The sequence below is a fragment of the Sylvia atricapilla genome, chromosome Z, assembly GCF_009819655.1.
Source record: "Sylvia atricapilla isolate bSylAtr1 chromosome Z, bSylAtr1.pri, whole genome shotgun sequence".
In the NCBI taxonomy this organism is placed as follows: domain Eukaryota; kingdom Metazoa; phylum Chordata; class Aves; order Passeriformes; family Sylviidae; genus Sylvia; species Sylvia atricapilla.
In genome coordinates this window covers 87,426,145-87,447,778 of record NC_089174.1, presented here as the reverse complement: position 1 = coordinate 87,447,778, position 21,634 = coordinate 87,426,145, and the positions used below count along the sequence as shown (strand labels likewise).

Below are 21,634 nucleotides of genomic sequence, written 5' to 3'. Positions count from 1 at the left end.
GTTTCACTGAGGTATCACAGTAATCTTGATCCATGTACACATCCACCCTTCATGCCAGGAAAGAGATGGATGGGAGATACTCTGCCTTAATACCAGAGAACTAAACCTGCAAGTTTGATGTGCAGGGTTTGGAAGTTGATTGTTGATATCTTGATTCTGGAGAAGACCTTGTGGCTGTCCCCCTTCCAGCAGCTCCTGGGATTACATTCCTTCCTAGCGGTGGAAGCCATATGGAGGGACAAAATTGTTTTATGAAAAAAGGTGAATGTTTTGTGCAGGTACCAGGATCTTACTTAAGCTTATGTGGGAGGATAACCTCAGCTTTTTGGCACAACCAAAGCTTTATGAGACTCTATTATGGCTCATGACCATTGGTGATAAAGAGTCATGGATGATTTTTGTTTCCACTTTTCTGTGATGTATTAAATATTTCCTCCAGAGATTTTTTTACAGTTAACAAATAACTGAATGATAAATGTATTCATTAAAATTTTTCTTTTATTTCCTTATTTCAGATAACACCGCTTTTTCGTCATCAAATCCACACACTTTCCAGATCAACTTTAACAGTTTGTACACAGCTTTATGTGAGCAGCAGAAATCTGATCAGGCCACTCTTCTCTTGTACATGCTTCTGCATCAGAACAGCAACGTGAGGACCTACGTGTTGGCAAGGACAGACATAGAAAATCTGGTGAGTCTTGCTCTGCCTCCTTTGTTCTCATCACGAGGGATTGGCCCTGCAGCTTTGGGTGTCACCAGCTGCCAGTGGCCTCTGTTCTGCAGTGGGAGCAGTAGGTTCTGGATCTCCCATTCCCCAGTTCTAGCTCACTCGTTTTTGTTATGTCCTCTCAGGAGTGTGGTGCTCATCACTGCAGTCACTGGTAAAGCTACGAGACCATCTTGGATTCCTTCTTTCTCCATGCAGCTGTCATGGCACAGGTCAAACCTGCCCACTTCTGATCGTGGTGTAGAGAAACTGGTAGCAGATTCCGTTCCATTCATTATTTTATTTACCTCTTTTGGGTATTCAGCCAAAAAGTTGCACAAGCCTGCTCTGTGCTTTCAGGAGTAATAGTTAACAAAATGAGCTGTAACTGGACTAACATGCCAAATGTCTTACAGGGTTGACCTAAGACTGAAACTCCTCAAGGAGCAGCTCACAGATTTTATAGAAATACAACTGTAGTGCCTTTTTAGCCGCTTAAATAGGATTGTGGTTAATGGCCAATATAACAGACACCTGGTATGGTTTTTGTAGGTTATAAATTAGCTTATGCTCCCCACTTTAGTAATGTCACAAACCACTTCAACAAATCTTACTTATTAAAAAGCATTCCTTTAATAAGATAATGGCTATCTGGGGGAATTGGTAACAGAATAGAGGACCCTTTCCATTTTAATATTTGAAATCTTGCCAGGTAATTAGATCCCTTGCCTGTTTGATGGCAGATATGGAGTGAGTTTGGTTTCAGTCCAAGTTCTAGCAGATGTATTGCTAAAATCGGAGTTGATAGACGCCACTGTTGGCAAACTAGGGTGAGATGGTGGATGCTGAATTGATTCAAGCCTGAACTCCTGTGTCCATTGCAGATTATGTAGGCAAGGGCTGAGTCATTTTGCATGGATTCTGTGAACAAATGGTCATGTATAATTTTTGGGGCTGCTAGTGTGTGATATGACAAGTTAGCAGCTGCTAACCATAACAATTTGCGGTATCTTTAGAATCATAGAATAGAATCCCAGAATGGTTTGTGTTGGAAGAGACCTTAAAGCCCATCTTTTTCCAACCTCTGCATGTGCAGGGATGCCTTCCAGTATCCCAGGTTGCTCTAGACAAGTAAATATTAGGTGTGTGCATTGTTTTATAATTATGGTGTCTGGTACACTGTAAATCTTCCAGAAAAACAGTGTGGTGCATCTGTCAAAACAAGTCAATATGCAGGTACTCAGAATCTAGGCAGCACAGGATATTTTCATATATTACCACCTAAAAAATAATTAGTCAAAAAAATCCCAGAAATTATCAGTAACTTAAAACACTTCATGGGAAAAGCTGAAAAATTCAGAAAAGCATCACTGGAAAGTCAGCAGTCTGTTTTTGTGGGTATTTTAATTTCTTTTTCAATACCAACGTTTGAAAATGCTCTTTCTTTGCTCTTCATGCAGCCTCTTTGTGATCACTACTGACAAGTTACTGATGTCTTTGTCCAGTCCTCTTGTTTTAGATAAACAGTAGATAAAGATAAGCAGCAACTAACTAAGAAGAGCAGTTTTAAGTGCTCAGTAAGGCAGGCTGAGCCAGACCCAGAAAGAATTGGGAGGGCTACTGGTCAGAGAAATCGTGATCTTCTAACTACAGTCCAGCAGTGAAAAAGGTTGAGTCTTGGACCTGAAAATGAAATCAAGGGGCTTGAGTACTAGAGCTGGTTCTCCTTCCCTGTATGGAAGTGGTGCTGATGCACTGTGTACTTATTCTGGTGTTGTACTTCCAGCCTTGATAAAATATTGAAAAATGGATCAGTGTTGGGAGGTTTTTGGCTTTAAAAGTAACAATAACACTGTGAGGGGCCCAAGAAGCTAACTCTAGCTGGTCAGAAAAGAGTTTGGGGAGCATAAGGGTATGAATGTGCCTTCATAAAGGGGAATCCTTGAAAAAACAGGACTCTGTGCTTGCAGAGGGGGTTGATAAGAACTAAAGCCTGGAGGCTGATTCCCACCATCCGGAGGTGCAGGAGAAAAGCAGTGAGGTCATTAATTCAGAGTCAAAATGATCTTTGAAAGAGGGTGGAGACTTCTTGGAGGCCTGTGGTGTAAATCAGTGGCCTCTTTGTACAGAGGCTGTTGGATGGGTGAGGCATAAGGTATAGAGGTGCTGTGTGAGAGATCACGTCCACAGGCAGCTCAGAGCTCATCCTAAACTTTAGGGGGTTTTGCAGATTGTTCCTGTTCCGCTGCGCTCGGCGCATCCCATATGTTGTGTTTTCCCCTGTTTTAATTTGTCTCCCTTTCTGTGCCCAGGAAGCATCACCAGAAGGTGCTCTGTAACATTTCATAAGGATTTTTGAAATGTGTCTCTGCTCTTTTTCAACTTCAGTTTAACTTGTAAATTAAAACAGTTTGTTTTTCTTAGCTGGTGTAGCAGATACTGCCTCAGCTCACTTCCTCATTTGTATGAATCTCCCTCTGCCAGTTATAGCTAAATACCTTCACCTTTTGTTGGGCTTTGTGTTTTATTATTAATAAAGAACCTTTTTTTGCTCTTACTATAATTCTGCTTGGCAAAATGAGTAGGATCTTTGTGTGTCCTTCATGACTTCATTTTTAAGAGTAACGGCATTAAATATCTGATGCTAGAGATTCCTCTGTTAGAGAAGTTTACATCTAGTATTTGTCTGTCCTCAAAATGCTCGCAGGGATTCTCTAGAAGGTGGTGGGACAGGTGAAATAGAGGGCAGTTAGCACATTTTTTGATAAGGATAGTGTTCTGGTCTGTGGATGGGAGGCTGTTGAGCCTTCTTCTGTTTGAAAGAGCAATAAGCACCAGTATTGCAAGTAAATGTACCAGTGAGATTTCTGTGCGTAAGGAATGAGCTATTCGGTGTGTTTGCTTTGGCTGCAGAGTTGAGATTTTTGTTTCTGCTCAACATGACTGGAATGAAGTAACATACATGGTGATGTTTTTATATCAGCTGATGGTACAGCAGTATTTTTTTTTCCTGTAGTATAAACTCGTCTTAAGCAGTTTGCTATTTGTTTGATTACTAAAGACAATGTATTTTTAAACTTTACCAGGGAAACTAACCCTGGACTGGATATAGCACCTGGAATTTTCACTGTCTCTTTTTGCCTGCCATTTGTTTTGGGGGTTAAAAGTAACTTTTTGATGGTGGCTGTTTCTTGCCAGTTAAAAGCTGCTCCTGAAGAGGAGTGTTAGTAGTGGTGCAGAAGAGGTACTGTGATGACTCTGAGGAAAGGGTCAGCAATACAAAAGGGGTGGTGGCTGTCATCTCAATATAGGGTAAGATAAAACCATTGCATAAGAAGATATATATAAATATAAAAATAAATACATGTGTGCAGCATAGAAGTGTAGAAATGTATTTTGGTTGAAAGTCCAGATAAATTTTAATATAACTTAAATATTAACTGAGAAGATTCTTCTCTTTTGGAACAATCTGTCTCTTCCAGAATCCTCCTCAGACTCCTCCTAGGCATCTCTTGCAGTTTTCACCTTTACTTGAGACACCTGAGGTCCAAGGCAGCAGGCCTGGGCTCCTTCAGAGAAGTTACCTGAGATGTTTTTGCTCCTTACATAGTAGATCTTGCTTCCAAGATAAATTTGAGACTTCCTCCAGGCATCTCCTGGGGTTCTTTGAATTCTTCTAGTGACCTGAGACTCAGGTTTCAGACCCTGACTTCTCCAAGGAAACTGCCTAAAAGTCTTCCTCTTTTGAAGAAAACTGGCTCCTCCAGGCTCCACCCAAGACTCCTCCCAGGCACCTCCAATTTTACATTTTCATGTGATTGGAGTATCTTATATTGTAACTTTTTTATAAAAGTGGTGACTTGTGAACTAGTTTTTGCTTTGAGGACAGTAATACTTGTCCTAAAGGTATGTATGCACCTCAGCTATCGATACACAAAGGAAGAAGTGTTGTAAGGAGGAAGGATTGTGGAAAGATTTATTCTGTTCCATCCGGAAATGGCACATAAGAGAGAATTCAGTTGCCATTTGTCTCCCTGAGTATTGTCCAGTCGTGTAGACGGCCCAAAGCCTGAAAGAGGAGTGAAAAGGGAAACGTGCCCAAGGAGTGGAGGTTTTGGAAGCAGCAGAGGTTTGTTTGGGACAGGAGGACTGATTGTTGTGATCTGGAGTGCCAGACTACCCTTCAGTAGCAAGTATGGAGCTTTAGTAACAGCACTTCCACATATTGGCTCCTAGGGGAATGGCTGCAGTGTCTCAATATGTATTTTTAAATGTAGTTTGTAGCAACACACTTGTAGGACTTGGACCACTTGAGGATATGAATGGACTTTTTCAGTTACGATTAGTATTAATGTGCGTAGACAGAGGAGATATTTTGGGCTTCTCTGAAGAAATGTGTTTTGCCAGAGTGGTTTGTATGGTTTAACACAACCAGACTGAATCACAATTATCTTTAAAGGTCCCTTCCAACCCAAACCATTCTGTGCTTCCATCTGGGATCTGTCTAGAAAACTAAGAAGTTGTTCCAGTGGTTACCTTCAGCAAGCCTTTTGTTCTCCCTGAAAAGTCCAGTTTTAAATGCAAGTCTTCATTAGTTTTATGTTGCTTCCAGCTCTATCCAACTTATTATAATAACTCTTGGCTGTGGAAATGACAGCTTTTACAGTGCAAAGCAGTATGCAAGTGTTGGAAACAATTTGAATGGTGGACTAAAGCAGTGATATTTGTCTCTCTTTCTCCCCATCCAAGGAAAAGGACAAATTTTTTTTTGCCTATGTACTAATTAGAAGTTCTAGGGAAAACCTGGTCTTTACTCAAGGCTGACATTCAGAAAACACAAAGATGGTAACACTAGTGAAAACCGGGGAGAGAGGTTTTTGAAGGATACTTTGAAATGGCAAGGGAAGGATGTTTGCAATGTGTCATTTAAAAATATTTTTATTTTAATATTTATTTAATATTAATAAATATATTGCTCTAAGTATATTCTCCCTCTGTTTCTGGTGTTATTTTGTCTTGACTCTGACCAAAGCATGCGTCAGAAGGTTTTGTGGCCTGCAGCATTTAGATCAATCTCATTTCATTCCGTTTCATGCTAAACTGGACTCTGGTTTAGTATGTCCCAACTGTTTCAGGGATGGTTGATTGTAAGAGAACATTTTGGTAACTTCAGAGGCTTGTGAAGCACTGGTGTCCTGGCTGCTCACCAGAATAGATTTCACATGATTCATCCAGCTGCATTTGGCCTGTTTTGAAAAACAGCAAGTTTTTAGGTGTCTAGAAGCTTCTTGGAACTGAGAGCTTTCTCCAGTTCCTTTTTCCAGGGCTTTTTTGTGATTTCGGCCTATTTCTGCAGCCCAGGGAAGCCACGTTGTACTGAGGCAGTAGAAAGCTAATTTTCATTTGGTAGAGGGACAGCGTTTGCATCTGGATTAACTTTAGACTAGCATTCAGGTATGCTTGCTGTTGCAATGAAATCTCATTTTCGTTATTATTGCAAGGCTTTGGCTTAAGCTGTTCCTGGTGGAAATGTTGCAAGACCTTGGGCTGAACTCTGATCAGTCAGTTCTCTTTGGCTGCACATTATCTAAAATTGGAAAAACAGGCCTCTTCTAGCCTTAACCCAACTCAAACTGGTTTTTTTCCGGTATTATCTTCACGCACCAAAATGGGATTTAACTTTCACGTCTCAAAATGCCTCTGTTCACCTCAACTTCGACGTGCTTGGCTAGGTTTGATGGGAAAAGGCTTTTCAGAGCAGACTCGTGGTGGCACAGGTGGGTAGACACAACTGTTTTGCTGTTTGGACTGGTGGAAATCTTTAACAATTTTCTTTCCCCCATAGTGTAAGAAAGAGGACTGAAGCATTTGGAGATTATTGTAACTGGCATGGCTGGGAATCCCATTTATTAGGGATTGAAATTCCGTTTCTAACCACAAGAAAGCACTTGTTTAGGCTCTCTTGGGAGACAAAATGGAGCAGATGAAAGATGTTTGGACCCTGTATCAGGGGTGGTTGTTTCAAGAGGGAGGAATTGATACAATTGTCAAGGGCAGGGCTATACATCGGACCTTTAGAACCTCCTCCGTTCAGTGTCTGAGATATTAGAAGACTAAACTAATCAATACGTTTTTCCTTCCTTAAAGGTTCTGCCAATTCTTGAAATTCTGTATCACGTTGAGGAGAGGAATTCACACCATGTTTACATGGCCCTTATCATTTTGCTGATCCTTACTGAGGATGATGGCTTCAACCGATCCATTCATGAAGTGGTGAGTTGCTGTTTTGGTCAATAATGCTTCAGCTCTAAAAACTAATCTGAATATTTACTTCTAAGTAGTTACATTGGCAAATCTGTTCCCTCAGCAGAGGCTGTATGAGCTTATCCAAATCTGATGGCATATACATCTTCCTTTTGTAAGAAGAAGGAAACCAAAGACTGATTTCAAAACTTTTCTCTGAGTGAAATGGACAAACACATTCTCTCCTGTAGAGAAACTGCTGCAAATACCTCTTTTTTTCTGTCTTGTTTGGTGTTCCCTGTTACAAATTAGCCTAGTAATAGCTGGGCAGGCTGCCTCAGAGGTGCTGAATGTTTGCCATGGAAGTGGAGGGCCTAGAAGAGAGGAAAAAAAAAAACCAGGAAACATTTTTTATTTCTCTTGAAAAACTTTGCTTAACTAGTTTGTTCAGCCTTTAGCTGGAGTTGTATTTTCCATACTAAATGTTACTTCCTTACTTGGCACTTCCTTTTCTGTCTCTCTGTTAGATTAATTTCTATTTTATGTTGTCCATATAACAGGATCCAAATTTTTACTAGCTTTGATGGACCTTGACCATCTGTGCAGGAGAATACCTTGGACAATTATGTCCCAGTTTCCCAGCTTCTAAAACTATGATACTACGTGAGATATTTGCACTGATTGGATTTAATTTTTTTTGACTGGGACACAGAAATGCTCTTTTGGGGAAATTGTTATCTCTGTGAATTATTATCTTTGTGAAATTATTGAAATACAAGATGCTGAAAGCAAGTTTCAAGGCTCCTGAACAGAACTCTCTCCTGAGTGAATTTTCTGCCTATTTTAGAGGGAGCTGGCACTTTCTCTCAGTGCCAAGCAATAGAGACTTTCAGTATATTTTCTCTGAAATTTCAGATTATTTAGTGTAGCTCTGTGTGTAGAAAGCAGGAAGAGATGCTATAAATGGGAATATCTTTTTGGAAGCAGCTTCTGGGAGCACCTATAGGAAACATGCAGATGACTGAAATACCTTCTTGAAGCTTTTTCCTGCCTTCAACTCTGTGTGCCTTGATCCTGTAAAGGTACACGAGATGTGAATTTTTGGGTTCCCTGTTACTGAGTCATTGATCCTCTCTCATATATTTGGCTTGTTGAGTGTTGGAATTCAGCAGACAAGGTGTCATTCCTGCCTCAGTCTCTTCCCCTATCACTTTTCATTCATTTTAGAGGCTTTACACACGGTTTTTCAATAAATTCCTTACTGGATGAGTAAAAGTGGAAGATTTCCCTAAAACTCCTTAATGAGGATCCAGCTGTGGAATGAAAACATAAATCAAGTTTCCTTGTCCGGTTTATCCTGCCTTTCAGCTAATCCTGCCAACAGAGTTGTAGTGTTTGCTTGCACTGTGGATATTGGTTTACTACTTCTATCTTAATAAAAATACAAACCCCACCTTGTTCCTTTTACCCTGCACTGATCTTTTTTTCAGTCATGCCTTTGCTTCTTCCATTTTCTTCACAATTTTTTTGATTTTACTTCAGGTTTTCGCTAACTGCTTCTTGCTTTTGGTTGCATTTTCCTGCTCCATAGTGCCTGGTTTCATTTGTTAATAGTGCTGTGTGTCCAGAGTTTTGCTGGATTTGGTTCTTAATGGGATAATGAGAGGTGGCTGTGAGGTGCATGAGCCTGCACACCTGTCTGTTTGAGCTTCTCCTACACATTCCTACAGATCTCAAAGAGGGAGATCAGTGTAAGCGGAAAAAAAATTTCAAAGTCATACTTTCAAATCCATTCCCCTCACCCATGTATTTAAATTAATTAAATAGATGTTTTCAGGTATGAATGAGCAAGTTGCTGTTCAACAACTCTTGTATTAAGTACAAAATTGCTCTCCTACTTTCTTAAATATTGACTCCACATCTCATAAAGCCTAAGAGGGTATTACAGGTCTGCAAAATGATGGGACTCAGAAAATCTGTGTAGGCCTTTTGAAAAATGTAAGCATGTTTCGTAACATGCATCAGTTTCATAAACCTTATGCGTGCAAATACATACCAAATTTTAGTAGTTACATCAGAATTATTTTTTTCTTCCATCACTTGGGTAAAGGGTGAAGAAAAGAATATGTGCTGAATTTTAGATCAACTTGTTTTTCTCTCTGCTGTGTATCCTGTGTAGTGTTCTTATAAGAACCATGACTATACAGTTCATTTATGTGCTATTTTCCTTTGTGGCATTTAACCCACATTTATTTATTATTTTTAGGATTAATTTTAGTGAGCAATGTTTTATAAATCTGGTATTTATACCAACTGGTAAGGAGCTCAGGAAACCACAGAAACTGTTTTTGACTGCTGTAGGATGCTGAAGCATTTTTTATTTAAAATGAATATGGTTTTGACTGCCTGGAAAATAATGATCAAGATCATAGGTCCTGTTCCTGCAATTGGTTTAATGCAGTTGGGTCACTGTAACCACACAGAACTCAATTTCTTTCGTTAATAATAACAATAATTATAATAGCAGAGTAAACAAGTAAATGTAAGAATTCCCCAGAGGGACAAGTATTGGTGATCTTTTGTCTCTGATTTATGAAATGCTACATAAAATTACATCAGACATCAAAATAACATGATATAGTATTTTATGTAGCAGTAACCTTATTGTGCTACTGTAGCACTTTATGCTGTAGTAAATGGTGATAGACTGTAAATCATGATTTAACTGTGTTTATTTTTAGGTGTTAAAAAATATCTTACCAGCAAAGTTGTGGGAAACTGAGAATCTCACTGCTCTGCTCAATATGCAGAATTGAGCTCCTGCTCTTTGCATCTGCAGTTTGTGCTCCTGGAGTTGGAACTAGCCAAGACCCTGGTATTCAAAAGGATGATTAATCAAAACATTTTAATTTCTTTTAAAGTTATTTTTGCAAGACCACTCCAGGACTAAACTCTTTAATTGTTTTCCCCCCTTTTATAATCTTAACTGCAAACGAGTGAAATTGGTCAGTGGGGGCACTGGTTCTAGAGAGATGATTTTGAAATTTGAGATATTTTTTCATGCTTCATGCCTTTGAAACCCAAATGGATGGTGGTGGTTGCTGTTGTTGTTTTTGAAATAACCATTTCAGTGCCTACCAGTTCAGGTTGCTTTCCACAGTGTGGAGGAGAGGTAACAGGTTCTGGTATGTAACTTCATAACTAAATTTATCTATTCTTTTTTTAAGAGTAGTGTATTGTTTGAAGGAATAGTTATCTCAGCAACTGTCATTTTTCCCAGGTTGGTGTTTTCAGAGTTTGAGGGAGAACCACTGAAGGTTTCTGGGGTGAAACTGCAGCATTGACATGTCTTTGTCCATGCTTACAGCTGTCAACGTGTTACTTAATGAGCCCTGGTAACCTCGTGTTTTGCATTAAGAACCTGAAATTTGGCAGGTGGCCTTTGTGCCAGGGCTCTGCTGCTGATAATACGACTAAATGTGACCAAATTATCAGTCTCTGGGCACAGGAGCAGTCTGTTTCCATCTGCGCAGCAGAGACGTAGCCGGAGGTGGCCTGACGTCTGTGGAAACTGAATATTCTCATTTCGCTGCTCCCGGAGCCATCTGGGCTGTGTGCATCCTCCCCTGCCCAGGGATCATGTTATCAGCTGAGATAGGCAGGGACGAGCTGCAGCTTGTGCAAGTGCAGCTCCCAGTTCCTGTGGGACGGGGCTGTGCTCCCAGGGATGTTCCTGCTGCTGCGTGGCAGGGATTGAAACCACACAGAGCTGTTGGGCTTGGAAAAGCCCTGCAAGGCCATCGAGTCCAGCCATTCCCCCTGCACTGCCCTGTCCCCAAGTGCCACATCCACACGTCGAGGAAAAGGCCTAGGAATGGGAGCCCTGATGTGACAGCAGTTGGGAGAAATTTGAAACAGGCTGAGACTGTACATGGAGCGTGGGATGGTGCAGGAGAGGAAAAGGGACAAGAGTTAAACAAGAAGTAGGTAAGATTTTGGGATGCTGAGAAGAGAAATGAATAAAGAGGAAGGATAGGAACAAAGTGACAAAAGGCTGAGGAAGGTGAAGTCAGGCTTCTTTTGATGAGAGACTGGGATGGACAGGGTAGGCAAATGTGAGTGGCTTCACCCTGACAGAAGGCAGGGTTAGATGGGATATTGGGAAGAAATTATTCCCTGTGAAGAGGGTGAGGCCCTGGCACAGGTTCCCCGGAGCAGCTGTGGCTGCCCCATCCCTGGAAGTGTCCATGGACAGGTTGGATGGGGCTTGGAGCACCCTGGGATAGTGGAAGGTGGGTTGAGCTTTAAAGCCCTTCTAACACAAACCATTCCATGGGGAGAGTGGTGAAGGAGCAGAGAAGGAATGGGGTCTGGGTGGGCAAGGAGGTGGGAATAAGCTACAGGGAGGGAAAACAGGAAGGGTGATGGCTTCTATATACAGCAGAGATCTATGGGTGGATGAGGAAGATGTTTCTGGAGATGTTGGAGGGCTCAAGGTGCTGCTTGAGACTACTTGTCCCAGTCCCATTCCTCTTGTCCCACTGGGACTCCCTGTGGGAGGGAGCACATCATGGAATCTGCTCTCAGTTCCAGCATAGAGTGAATCATGATCACTTTGGTTGGTGAAGTGCAGGGATGTGCCCCACAAAATAGCACCAAAGAGGGTGGGAGGAAACATGGGGATTGTTTTATTTGTGGGAGGAGGTTGCTTTGCTATTTCACTCATAAATCAGAGAATGCAAAAAGTAACTTATTAGAAATTTAATCAGTTAAGTTGATGGGTTTTTGGCCAGGATAAGTGTATTTTGTCTAAGAGGCAAAAAAATAAAAAAAACAACCCAAACTCTTGGGTATCGTTTCAGAGCAAATTGAGTGAAATTATTTCTTTTCAATAATCATCAAGAAATACTTCCCTTTATGTACTATTGGTTTCAATTTGCGTTGTGTGTCATGTCAAAACATAGTGTTTTATACTGTCCATTTTCATAGCTGTATTTTGTGGGTTTTTTAAGTCTGTTATATTTTCAACAAGTATTTAAAAGTCAGGAAATGAAATGTACAATCAGAACTTATCCCTGCAATATTTATTTATTACTGAGAGTAACCATTATTTAATGATCATATACGTTATATGATCGTATATACATCGTATATGTATTCTTCAAATAACAATACGTTTTTCTTCTGGAAGGTTCCAGTGCTGAGCTTGAGATATTTGAGCTTGAGATATTTGTTAAAGTGCTTAATTTATTTCTTTATGTAAAATCTTCTCTTGAGAACAGGTATATTCACACAGTCATAAATAAGCATTATTAAGAAATTACAATTAAGTCAACCAAGATGGATGTCTACACTTACTTTAGCGTTTTGCATTTGTGAAGTAACCCATGAACTTGCTATATCTTGCCATATGTTTATGCTTAGCAGCCTTGGGATGATCAAGTTCTGCACTAGCACAGTATCTTCTTGCAGAGAAGTTTGTACGTGTGATTCATTAATTACTTACACTAACAGCTTTTGAAATTTTCAGTTGCCTTTTTTTTTTTTTTTGTGAAAATATGTGCGAATTTTCCTTTGTCTTCCAGGCATTTCCTGTTAATCGTTTATGTTGTTCATCCCAACTAGTTGTCCTTGTTTACTGAAACTCCTTGGATGACTTGTTTTCATTTATACCATCATCACTTTGTCTTAAAATAGTATTAGTGACTTGTTATAACCAGAAATTATACTCGTTTCCACATCCACTCATCGCCTGCTATTTGTGGAAACCTTTCTTGTAGTGATTTTGTGTTTCCAACTCGATCCTCAGCCTTGACCATTCTCCCCTTAAATACCTCTCAAGTCTTTCCATCTTCCACCTGTTCTGATTTTTTGATCCTTTTAGCAAAAGGTGTTTAATATCAGCCATGACACCTCAGCCTGTACCTGGGGATATTTTGTCACCTTTGCCATGAAATAGTGTTTTTCCCATCTATAGGTTACAGTCACTGGCTTCATTTTAGCGTCCTTATGGGAAATAGGAAGGTGCTGACAAAGAGCCAGGTACTGTCCAGCATGTGATAATGGAGATGCTTTTAAGAAATTATTTTTAAGTTTATGTTCAAGGATCTGAATTTTTATTTTGTTGCTTTGTATATAATTAAAAAAATTATATTTATATCTCAAACCTCATCAACTTACCAATTGACATGAATCATAATAGGGATGCTATTTCAAATGTTTCTTATATTGTGAAAGAGTTTCTAGAGGTAAAGACTCACAGAATGGTTTGGGTTGGAAGAGACCTCAAGGTTCATCTTGGGGTTCCTTCCCCTGCCATGGGCAGGGACACCTCTTCCAGGCTGCTCCAAGCCTATCCAACCTGGCCTTGGACAATTCCAGGGATCATGGGGTAGCTGCTCTGGGCACCCTGTGCCAGGGCCTCCCAACCCTCACAGCCACCAATTCCTTCCCCAGATCCCAGCTGGCACTGCCCTCTGGCCCTGGGAAGCCATTCCCTGTGTCCTGTCCCTGCAGGCCTTGTCCCCAGCCCCTCTGCAGCTCTCCTGGAGTCTCTTTCTCCCTCTGAAGTTACACAGAGCGATAACTTGCTGCAGTTGTCCTTGTTAAATGTATTTATGTTTTGACCGGGAATAACCCTGAATTTATAGAGGATCTTTTCCATGTTTTTAGGACAGTTCCTGTTGAGTCATTTTTACCAGTCCTTCAAGGCAGGGTGTTGGGTACACGTGTTTCCTCCATGTAGGTTGGCTGACTACAAGGAAAGAGTGGATTGATTCTCCTTCTGCAGTGAACTTGGAAATGGTGGTTAGCTTCACCCACCCTGAGAGCGGAGGGCAGTGAAAGATACAATGCTCTTAATCTAGCTGGTGATTATCTCTAAGTATTAGGTGAAGAGACTTCACACTTTTCAAGGGAAAGGCTCCAGTGTGAAGCCAACACACTGTTTATCTGTCCCCAGCCTTCAGGGTGTGTGCTCTTGCCCATCAGTCAGAGCTCCTGTGTGCTGCCTCCTGCCCAGCCAGTGATGAGGGAAAATGGCAAGGCACGGGCAGAATTATTCAGGTGTCTTGGGTGTAAATGGAGAGTTTATAAAATGTAAAAAGTAAGATCAAAATAAGTATATGAGTGTGGTGGTGCAGGGCATAGAAATTAGCTAACTGCCAAATGCAATCATCTTTCTGCACTTGGTGTGTTTCCATATGTCTTAAAGTTGATGAGATCTGCTAGGTGATAATGCTGCAGAGGTCTGACTTTTTTTTTTTTTTTGTTAATTTTGTTTTAATTATGCTTTGGAGTACAAAAATTGAATCACGTTTGAGACTGGAAACTAATTTTCATGTCTTAAGGAATGTGAGATTCCAGACGGCTTCCTATGCTCTTATTCAGACCTAGGTGCTGAAGAGCCTTGTTCTTTTATTTTTTTTTCTTTTGCAGATACTGAAAAACATCACTTGGTATGCTGAACGTGTCCTAACAGAGATCTCACTTGGGAGTCTTCTGATACTGGTTGTGATAAGAACCATCCAGTACAACATGACACGGACAAGGGTAAGAGTTTCGTGGAGCCCTTGTGAATTCCTAACCTCAGCAGCTTGAATTCGGTTTCAAACGAGGGGTGGGATTTTATTAATTCTGTTGCAGCCAGTTGGCATCTGGTTTTGCAGGAGGGAAGAAAATAGATCAGCTGTCTTAACTAAACGTTTGTGAGCTTGTAGCACAATTTCTGTGTTGTCTTCCAGTGCAGTGAGTGTGGTTCTCTAAAGACCTTCATTCAGGTATCAAGCTCATCTTCAGTTGAGAAGAATGAGTTCCTTAGTTTCATGAGAAGAAGCAATTCTTTGTAGGCTGCTTGCCCCTTTGAATGACATAAAAGTGGGAATTTCAGGTCTATTTATTATTAGTTGTTTTAGGAAGTATGGCAGGGACTGGGCCAGAAGACCTTTTTGAGCTCTGGCAAAGCAAAACTGCTTTAACTTCAGAGCCTTATAGTCTGGACTGATTTTGTGCATTTTTCAAGCATTTGGTTTTTTACCTTTTTTGCAAACACAAACATAGTATCGTGCACTTCTGAATGTTTTCAACAATTAAAGGCACAGAATTTTTTACATTAAGTATTAAATGTATTTTAAACTGGGAAAATGAAGGATTTTACTTTTATGGTAAAAAAGATGGGAAAGAATGAGAACAAATTGGCATATATTTGTAGTATTTGGAATCTGTTATGTAAATGAGTATTTTAGACTTGAACAGGGAAATTAATCCCTTTTGGATTGGATAAGTGGACAAGTTTCATTCCGTGAGAACCCTTGACTTTGAAAGGGCCATCAGAAAAATGCTTATCTGGTCAAATGGTTTCAGGGATGCTGAAATGAGGACCAGTATTCTGAAGTATGATATGGTTGTAGTTTCTAGTGGGATATATGGAATGGTGTGAAAGAGTCAACAGGGAGATGAGTTATGAAATATAAAGTTTTAGCATAAGGCTCCAAGATGGAGAGAGAGGAAAGTAGAGAGGAGGAAAATGTCTCTGTATATGTAACAACTGTGATGCAATTGTAAATAAACATTGAAGGACAAATACAAGCATGTCTATACATACACTGAAATCTGTGTAGAGTCACTTTTATAAGGCTTATATTTTAAGGAAACGTGTTCAAACATCACCAAGTGCATACAGTTTGCATTTCCGCCGGTGCTTTTAAAACAACATATATTACTCAGCCTTCTGAGCGATTCCTGCAAGAGGTGTACCCAACAAACAGTTTGATGTGTTGGTTTTTTATCTTCCCTCTTCTTTCAGGACAAATACCTTCATACAAATTGTCTGGCAGCCTTAGCAAATATGTCAGCACAGTTCCGCTCGCTTCACCAGTACGCCGCTCAGAGGATCATCAGGTAAATATAAAGACTGCTGGAAAATCAGCTTTGCTCAAACTCAGGAGTAGAGAAACTTCAATTTTGTATGCTTTTAATAGTACAGGAACATTAATTTTGTGTGCCTTGGTAGATACCAATGAACTAAACAACCGAAGTGATAACTGAGTAACTAAATAATCCAGGAATAAATCCTACTTGCTCTATATTTGAACCTGCTCTGAATGGACTGAAAAAAGACTAGTTTCTCTGTCTTAGAAACTTCTGCCTTTTGATCCTCTTAACAGAGCAGCTCAATAGCTGCCTTCAAAACAGAAGGTTTTCAGGGATTTGTGTGAATTACAAATTCAGTCATATATTCAGTTTATAATAAAAATGCACTGAATGGTGGTTCTCAAGTACTATACTGCATGGATTTTCAGCTTATTTCTTTCTGCATATTTGGCAAAAGGTCTATTTTTTAAATCAGACATAATAAAATGATCATTTAGTGACAATACCTTGCAAATATGGGCAATTAAGCCCAGATCTATGCTTTTCAAATGATAAAGTTTATCATCCTGTATAGTAGTCAGTAGTCAGTATCCGCTCTGGTTCTAAAACAAGGCCATAACTTTGAAGAAGCAGATATTGAAGTTGGTCCTTCCTATTGTGTTTCTGTGCTGCAGAGCACATTGTAAAGGCAGGTAACCCTGTGCCAGGCATCCTTCTCATCTTGGCAGCCAGCCTTGCTCCACGCTCCAAGGGAAGCTGGGAAGGTCCTCTTTAATGTGATCCGGAATAAATTGTTACAGGGCTTGTCAGGTACAGACTGCGTGCCAAGAATAATAATTGTGTACCTGTACAGTTTGTCAAGGACTGGGTTAACATGACATACAGCTTGTTCTGGAGGATTTAATTCTCTCCAAGACACTTCTCCTTTGAAAATGGTTGGTGGTAAAAGTAGGACAGGTTACCAGAATGAACGCATTGTGTTGGTGCCTTTCACCTGCCTGATGCTTGCCCTCTTTTCATACTCTTGGCAGAAGTAAAGAGGATTCAGAGTTTGAAATGGAGCTATTTTCCCCTTACTTGCCACAGACATTGTCTTAAATATTTGCTGTGCTCATTTTTCAAATCGTAGACATGGAGTCTGAGTTTTCCAAGCGTTTGCAATGAATGTTCTGAAATCAGAGGTCCCGGTGCGTGTGAGCTACACTTCTCTGACTCTCAAAAACTTGGTCTGGTTCTTACTGTGATACTTCATGTGCCACTTCAGAGCTTGTTCCTAGAATCCTGCATCCTAATTTTGTTCCGTTTTATCCTACATCTCTTTCTGCAGCCCAAAGTAAGATGTGTTCTTCCGGTTACATTTGAGGCAGGAAGCAGTTATCTCATTAGTCTCAAGACCCAAGAATTTCTCTTCCACTTATTTCATGCAACATTTTATCAGTATCCTCTAACGTTTGTGAGCCTTATTTCTCATGTCTCTTGACCTGCATAGTTACAACATGACTTTAACATTGCTGCTTGAGTTTTTAGCTGTGATATTGTCATTGGAGGCAGTCAGACTTGTTCTGCTGATGTGTGTGGAAAGAAGGCAAAGGGGTGAATAGCAGCAAACAGGAAAAGGAAATTCTGTCAGAGTGGAATGGAAGATCATCGAGTCCAGCTGTTGGGAGTCCCCATCCCTGGAAGTGTTTAAAAATCCATGTGGCACTTGGGGACGTGGGTCAGTGGTGGCCTTGGGCAGTGCTGGGAGATGGTTGAACTCGATGGTCTTCAAGAGCTTTTCCAACCTAAATGGTTCCATAATTTTATCTTATGATCCTATAAGTTATTCTGAGACCTCAGTGCATTGGGAGAATGGTAGATCTGCTGGGGCAGCAGAGAGAAGGATGCTGGCTATTCCAGCCATTGGGTGCCAGCAGGGGTGGAGCTGTATTGTTCTGCCTGGAAGTAATGTGAGAGTTGGTAGATTGAATGGTCATACTCATCAAATGAAGAAGCAAAAAAAAAAAAAAAGGCAGTAAGATCTGTGTTATGTATGCTGTGACATTCTTACATAGTCCAAAGGTATTCCATGCTGTTGCTTTTAAGCTTCTGTCTTCTTGTAGCCAGGCATTCCATATTAAGTGGAAGTTGTAATGAAGGAGGTGACTCTAGATTTGAAACAGAACCAGCAAAACAAGAGGAATATTAGGGAAAGAGGATGTTATTCTGGAGTTAGAAAACTGTACATCTGGACAATAGGCAAAAATGACCACCAAGACTGGAATTTAATTTGTCGCTGTGATCATGATTGCTTGTAAATCAAAAGACACTACTTTAAAAATGTATTAAAATCCGTTGTAAAGTGTCCTGTGGGGCTAGGACATGGGCAGGCTGGAAGGAAGAGCCAGTTCCAGGAGCAGCCTGTCTCCTATTAGACTTTACTGCATTTCTTCTCAGGAACTTTACAGCCCTGGTTCCTTGGCAGGTTTAATCACGATCGAGGAAGTGTTTCAACCTGATTGCCTCTCAAAATACACTGTGAAGATTTGCTGTGAAGTTTGAGTTACCAAGAAAAGCAGTACAAATACATGTATTTCTTAAGGGGCTGGTGTTTGAGTCGTGTATGGTCCTTCCTTTTTCTACCTTAGGAAGTCTGTTATCCACAATTATTAAATTTAGCCGGCAGTGATGGACCCAGCTTTGTTCCATGATGCCAAAGCACAATATGTGAATTTGTACTCCTATTCTGCTTCCTATTCTGTCAGAGTGCAAGCATCTTAACGGGAAAGTGTTTTCTGCAAAGGAAAAACAAAATAGTACTTTATATTACACGAGGTATTTCAGGGTATAGGTTTCTAAATTAAGTAGCTCTGAAACACTTACAATCTGCTTAGCAATACAACTGAATAGACAGTCATAATTTAAACCTCACCAGATGCTCTAATGACTCCTTCCTTAATGTGAGAATTAATTCCATTTCCATGCAGGCTTTTTCCTAATCCTATTCTGAGCAGAGACAGCCAATTGTTTTAAATTCTGAAGACTATTTTCTGTGAAAGAATGAGCTGGGAATATTCAATGTAGTGCTCTTAAGAACTGAGTAAAATACAACTTCATAATGTTGGGTAATTTGTATCACGTTCCAGCAAAGCATGAAAATTGTCAGATTTGTGTAAATCTATCACAAGCAGCTGCTGGAAGTTAAAAATAGAAGTAATAAATGTTTCCTAGTAAGATCCAGGGTTCACTTAGTGTTGGCTGTCCTCTGTTGTAGATTGCCCTGGCTTCAAAACCCTTCTCTGATCTCTGTATGGGCCATTCATTGAAGAGTTGGACTCAATGATCCTTGTGGGTCCCTTCCAGCTCAGAATATTTGATAATTCTGAGATTCTCTGTGCACTGCTACCATGGGTTTGTGTTTAATTACTCAGAGTTACTTTATCAGCAGATTGCTGAGGGTGGTACTGCTCTGCACCGTGGAGTGCTGCTGTTTGTGGTGTCTTAAAATCATATTTAAATGTACCTGCATAGTGGTGCAGGTGTACAGTTTGTCATTTAACACTGCAAGTCAGTCAGTATTAATTCCTTTAGCCTGTTTGGGAGCCTATTTCATTCCTGATATCTGGCTTTTCTGCAGCTTGCCTGACTGCTGTATTATATCGAACACTTGGAGGGTCTTCCTTGGATCAGCTGTGTTCTAGCATCTCATCTTCATGTCACTGGTAAAATTAGTGACAAGAAGAGGAACGTTCACTTGAGGCAAATGTTTTTCCTATAGCTTCATGTGTTGGAATGTTTGCAGTTTCCTAAGCAGGCTTATGCCACTAGAGGTTGCCATGCACCTCACTGATTAGATGTGGACTTGTAACATTAAATTGCTTTATGGGGCTATAAACACCATCCAGTTTTCCTTTTTTTTTTTTTGGTATGTCACCACAGCTGCTCATGTGCAGAGCTGTGTGAGACACTAAGAACTCGACTGGCTGCACTTCTGTTAATTTCTTTAGTAGTCACAGAGGTTTCAGTGAGATTCAGGGAATGAATCTCACTGAAAGAATTGACACAAACCTCTTCCTCTCATGAGGAAAGAGGTTCGTGTCAATTCTCCTGATGCTGGTAGGAGTCGAGTGGAATTAGAGAAGAATGTGTGCTTTAAAGGGGTACAGATCAGAGACCTGTGTAGTCATCACAGCCCTACTATTCCTGCTTGGAGAGCAAAGCTGGAGACCTACATACCAGCTGAAAACCTTTTTATCATTTTCTAAAATAAGTTTTTGTGAGTAGTGTCCTTAAATATCAGTGCTTGTAAAATCTGACTGTGCTGCTGTAGTTCCTCACATCTGAGAAGAGGATGAAGCCCTGAATTACCTTTTTACTCTTCAGAAGAAGTCTTCATCTTTTTGTAGGGTTGATTGTGCTTCTTAAGCTACTGTGAAAATTGCTGTCCTTGATGATATGTGCTGCTGTATTTGAGACATTTCAGCTCCCCAAACAAACCATTTATTTGCTTTATGGTTTTCTGTGTTAGTAATTTAATTTCTTTTCTATGGTTTCCTCTTACAGGAGTCTGATGGGATTTTCCTGAGTAAAAATGTTTACGACTGCTGTTTAGGAAAAAGAGTACAGGATGTTACTTTAAACTGTGCTTTTTAAGCCCCGTTTATGGTGAACTAAAAATTGTCTTTAAGTTGTAATGTGTGAGTTTCTACAGGAACATTGTTTTGCTACTGCAGTGTATTTCGTACCATCCCAGAATAGTTTCCGTGGGAATGGGCCTTAAAGCCCATCTCATTCCAATTTCCATTCCATGGACAGGGACACCTTCCACAAGACTGGGTTGCTCAAAACCTTGTCCAATATTTTCCTTAAAGTAATTATAAATAATTTTTTTCCTTATACCTGGTACAACCCTGTTCTCTGGCCCTGGGAAGCCATTCCCTGTGTCCTGTCCCTGCAGGCCTTGTCCCCAGCCCCTCTGCAGCTCTCCTGGAGCCCCTTGAGGCCCTGGCAGGGGCTGGGAGCTCTCCCTGGAGCTTCTCTTGTGCAGCTGAAGAGCCCCAGGTGTCCCAGGCTGGCTCCAGAGCAGAGGGGCTCCAGCCCTGGCAGCATCTCCGTGGCCTCCTCTGGACTGGCTGCAGCAGCTCCACGTCCTTGTGCTGTTGGAGGCAGGGCTGGGGCAGCTCTGCAGGTGGGCTCTCACCTGGGCACAGGGGCACAGGGGCAGAATCCCCCCTGCCCCGCTGCCCACGCTGGGGATCAGCCCAGGGCACGGGGGGTTCAGGCTGGGGCAGCTCCAGCTCTCACCCACAGCACCTTCTCCTTCCTCCCAGGGCTGCTCTTGATCGATTCTCAGCTCAGAAAAATTTATGTGAATCACTGCGTTTCAACAAAGAAGAAAAATGGTTATAGAGCAGCAAGACCTGTGTGATCTGACCTGTGTGTTAGAGGCCACACTGAACCGAAAAATCTGAAATTGTTGGTGTGTGAATGTGATGAAATTAAAATATACCAATTGCTTAATTGTATCATTTAGCAGTGCCAATAATGAGATGTAATTACTGGTTCAAAATTCTCTAGGCTGCTCACATACGAAGATAAACAAATGTGTCTCCCACAGAACTTTGGGAGCATTCTGTGTTCCTGCCTTTTTTCTTTGATGTCCACAGTGTTTCTGGGAAACTCTTTAGCAGAGAGCTTCCTCTTTCATTGGGGAGTAGCAGTGAGATAGTTGTGAGATGGGAGTTCTTAAACTCGAATGCGCTTCTTAAGGGGAAAAATTTTGAAACATAATCCAGGTTGCATGAATGCCTGTTTGCTTTCTAATTTAATTCT

General features: G+C 40.8%; 1 protein-coding gene across 2 annotated transcripts in view; it reads left to right on the top strand.

Moving 5' to 3' along the window:
- The window catches only part of DYM (dymeclin), a 209,873-nt gene that overhangs the window by 79,801 nt on the left and 108,438 nt on the right, over positions 1 to 21,634 (top strand). For both annotated transcript variants that reach the window (XM_066339695.1, XM_066339696.1), the window contains exons 10-13: positions 516 to 694; positions 6,857 to 6,982; positions 14,390 to 14,503; positions 15,756 to 15,850. In XM_066339695.1, coding sequence (XP_066195792.1) covers positions 516 to 694; positions 6,857 to 6,982; positions 14,390 to 14,503; positions 15,756 to 15,850 — 514 coding nt within the window. The remainder of the gene's footprint in view (positions 1 to 515; positions 695 to 6,856; positions 6,983 to 14,389; positions 14,504 to 15,755; positions 15,851 to 21,634) is intronic.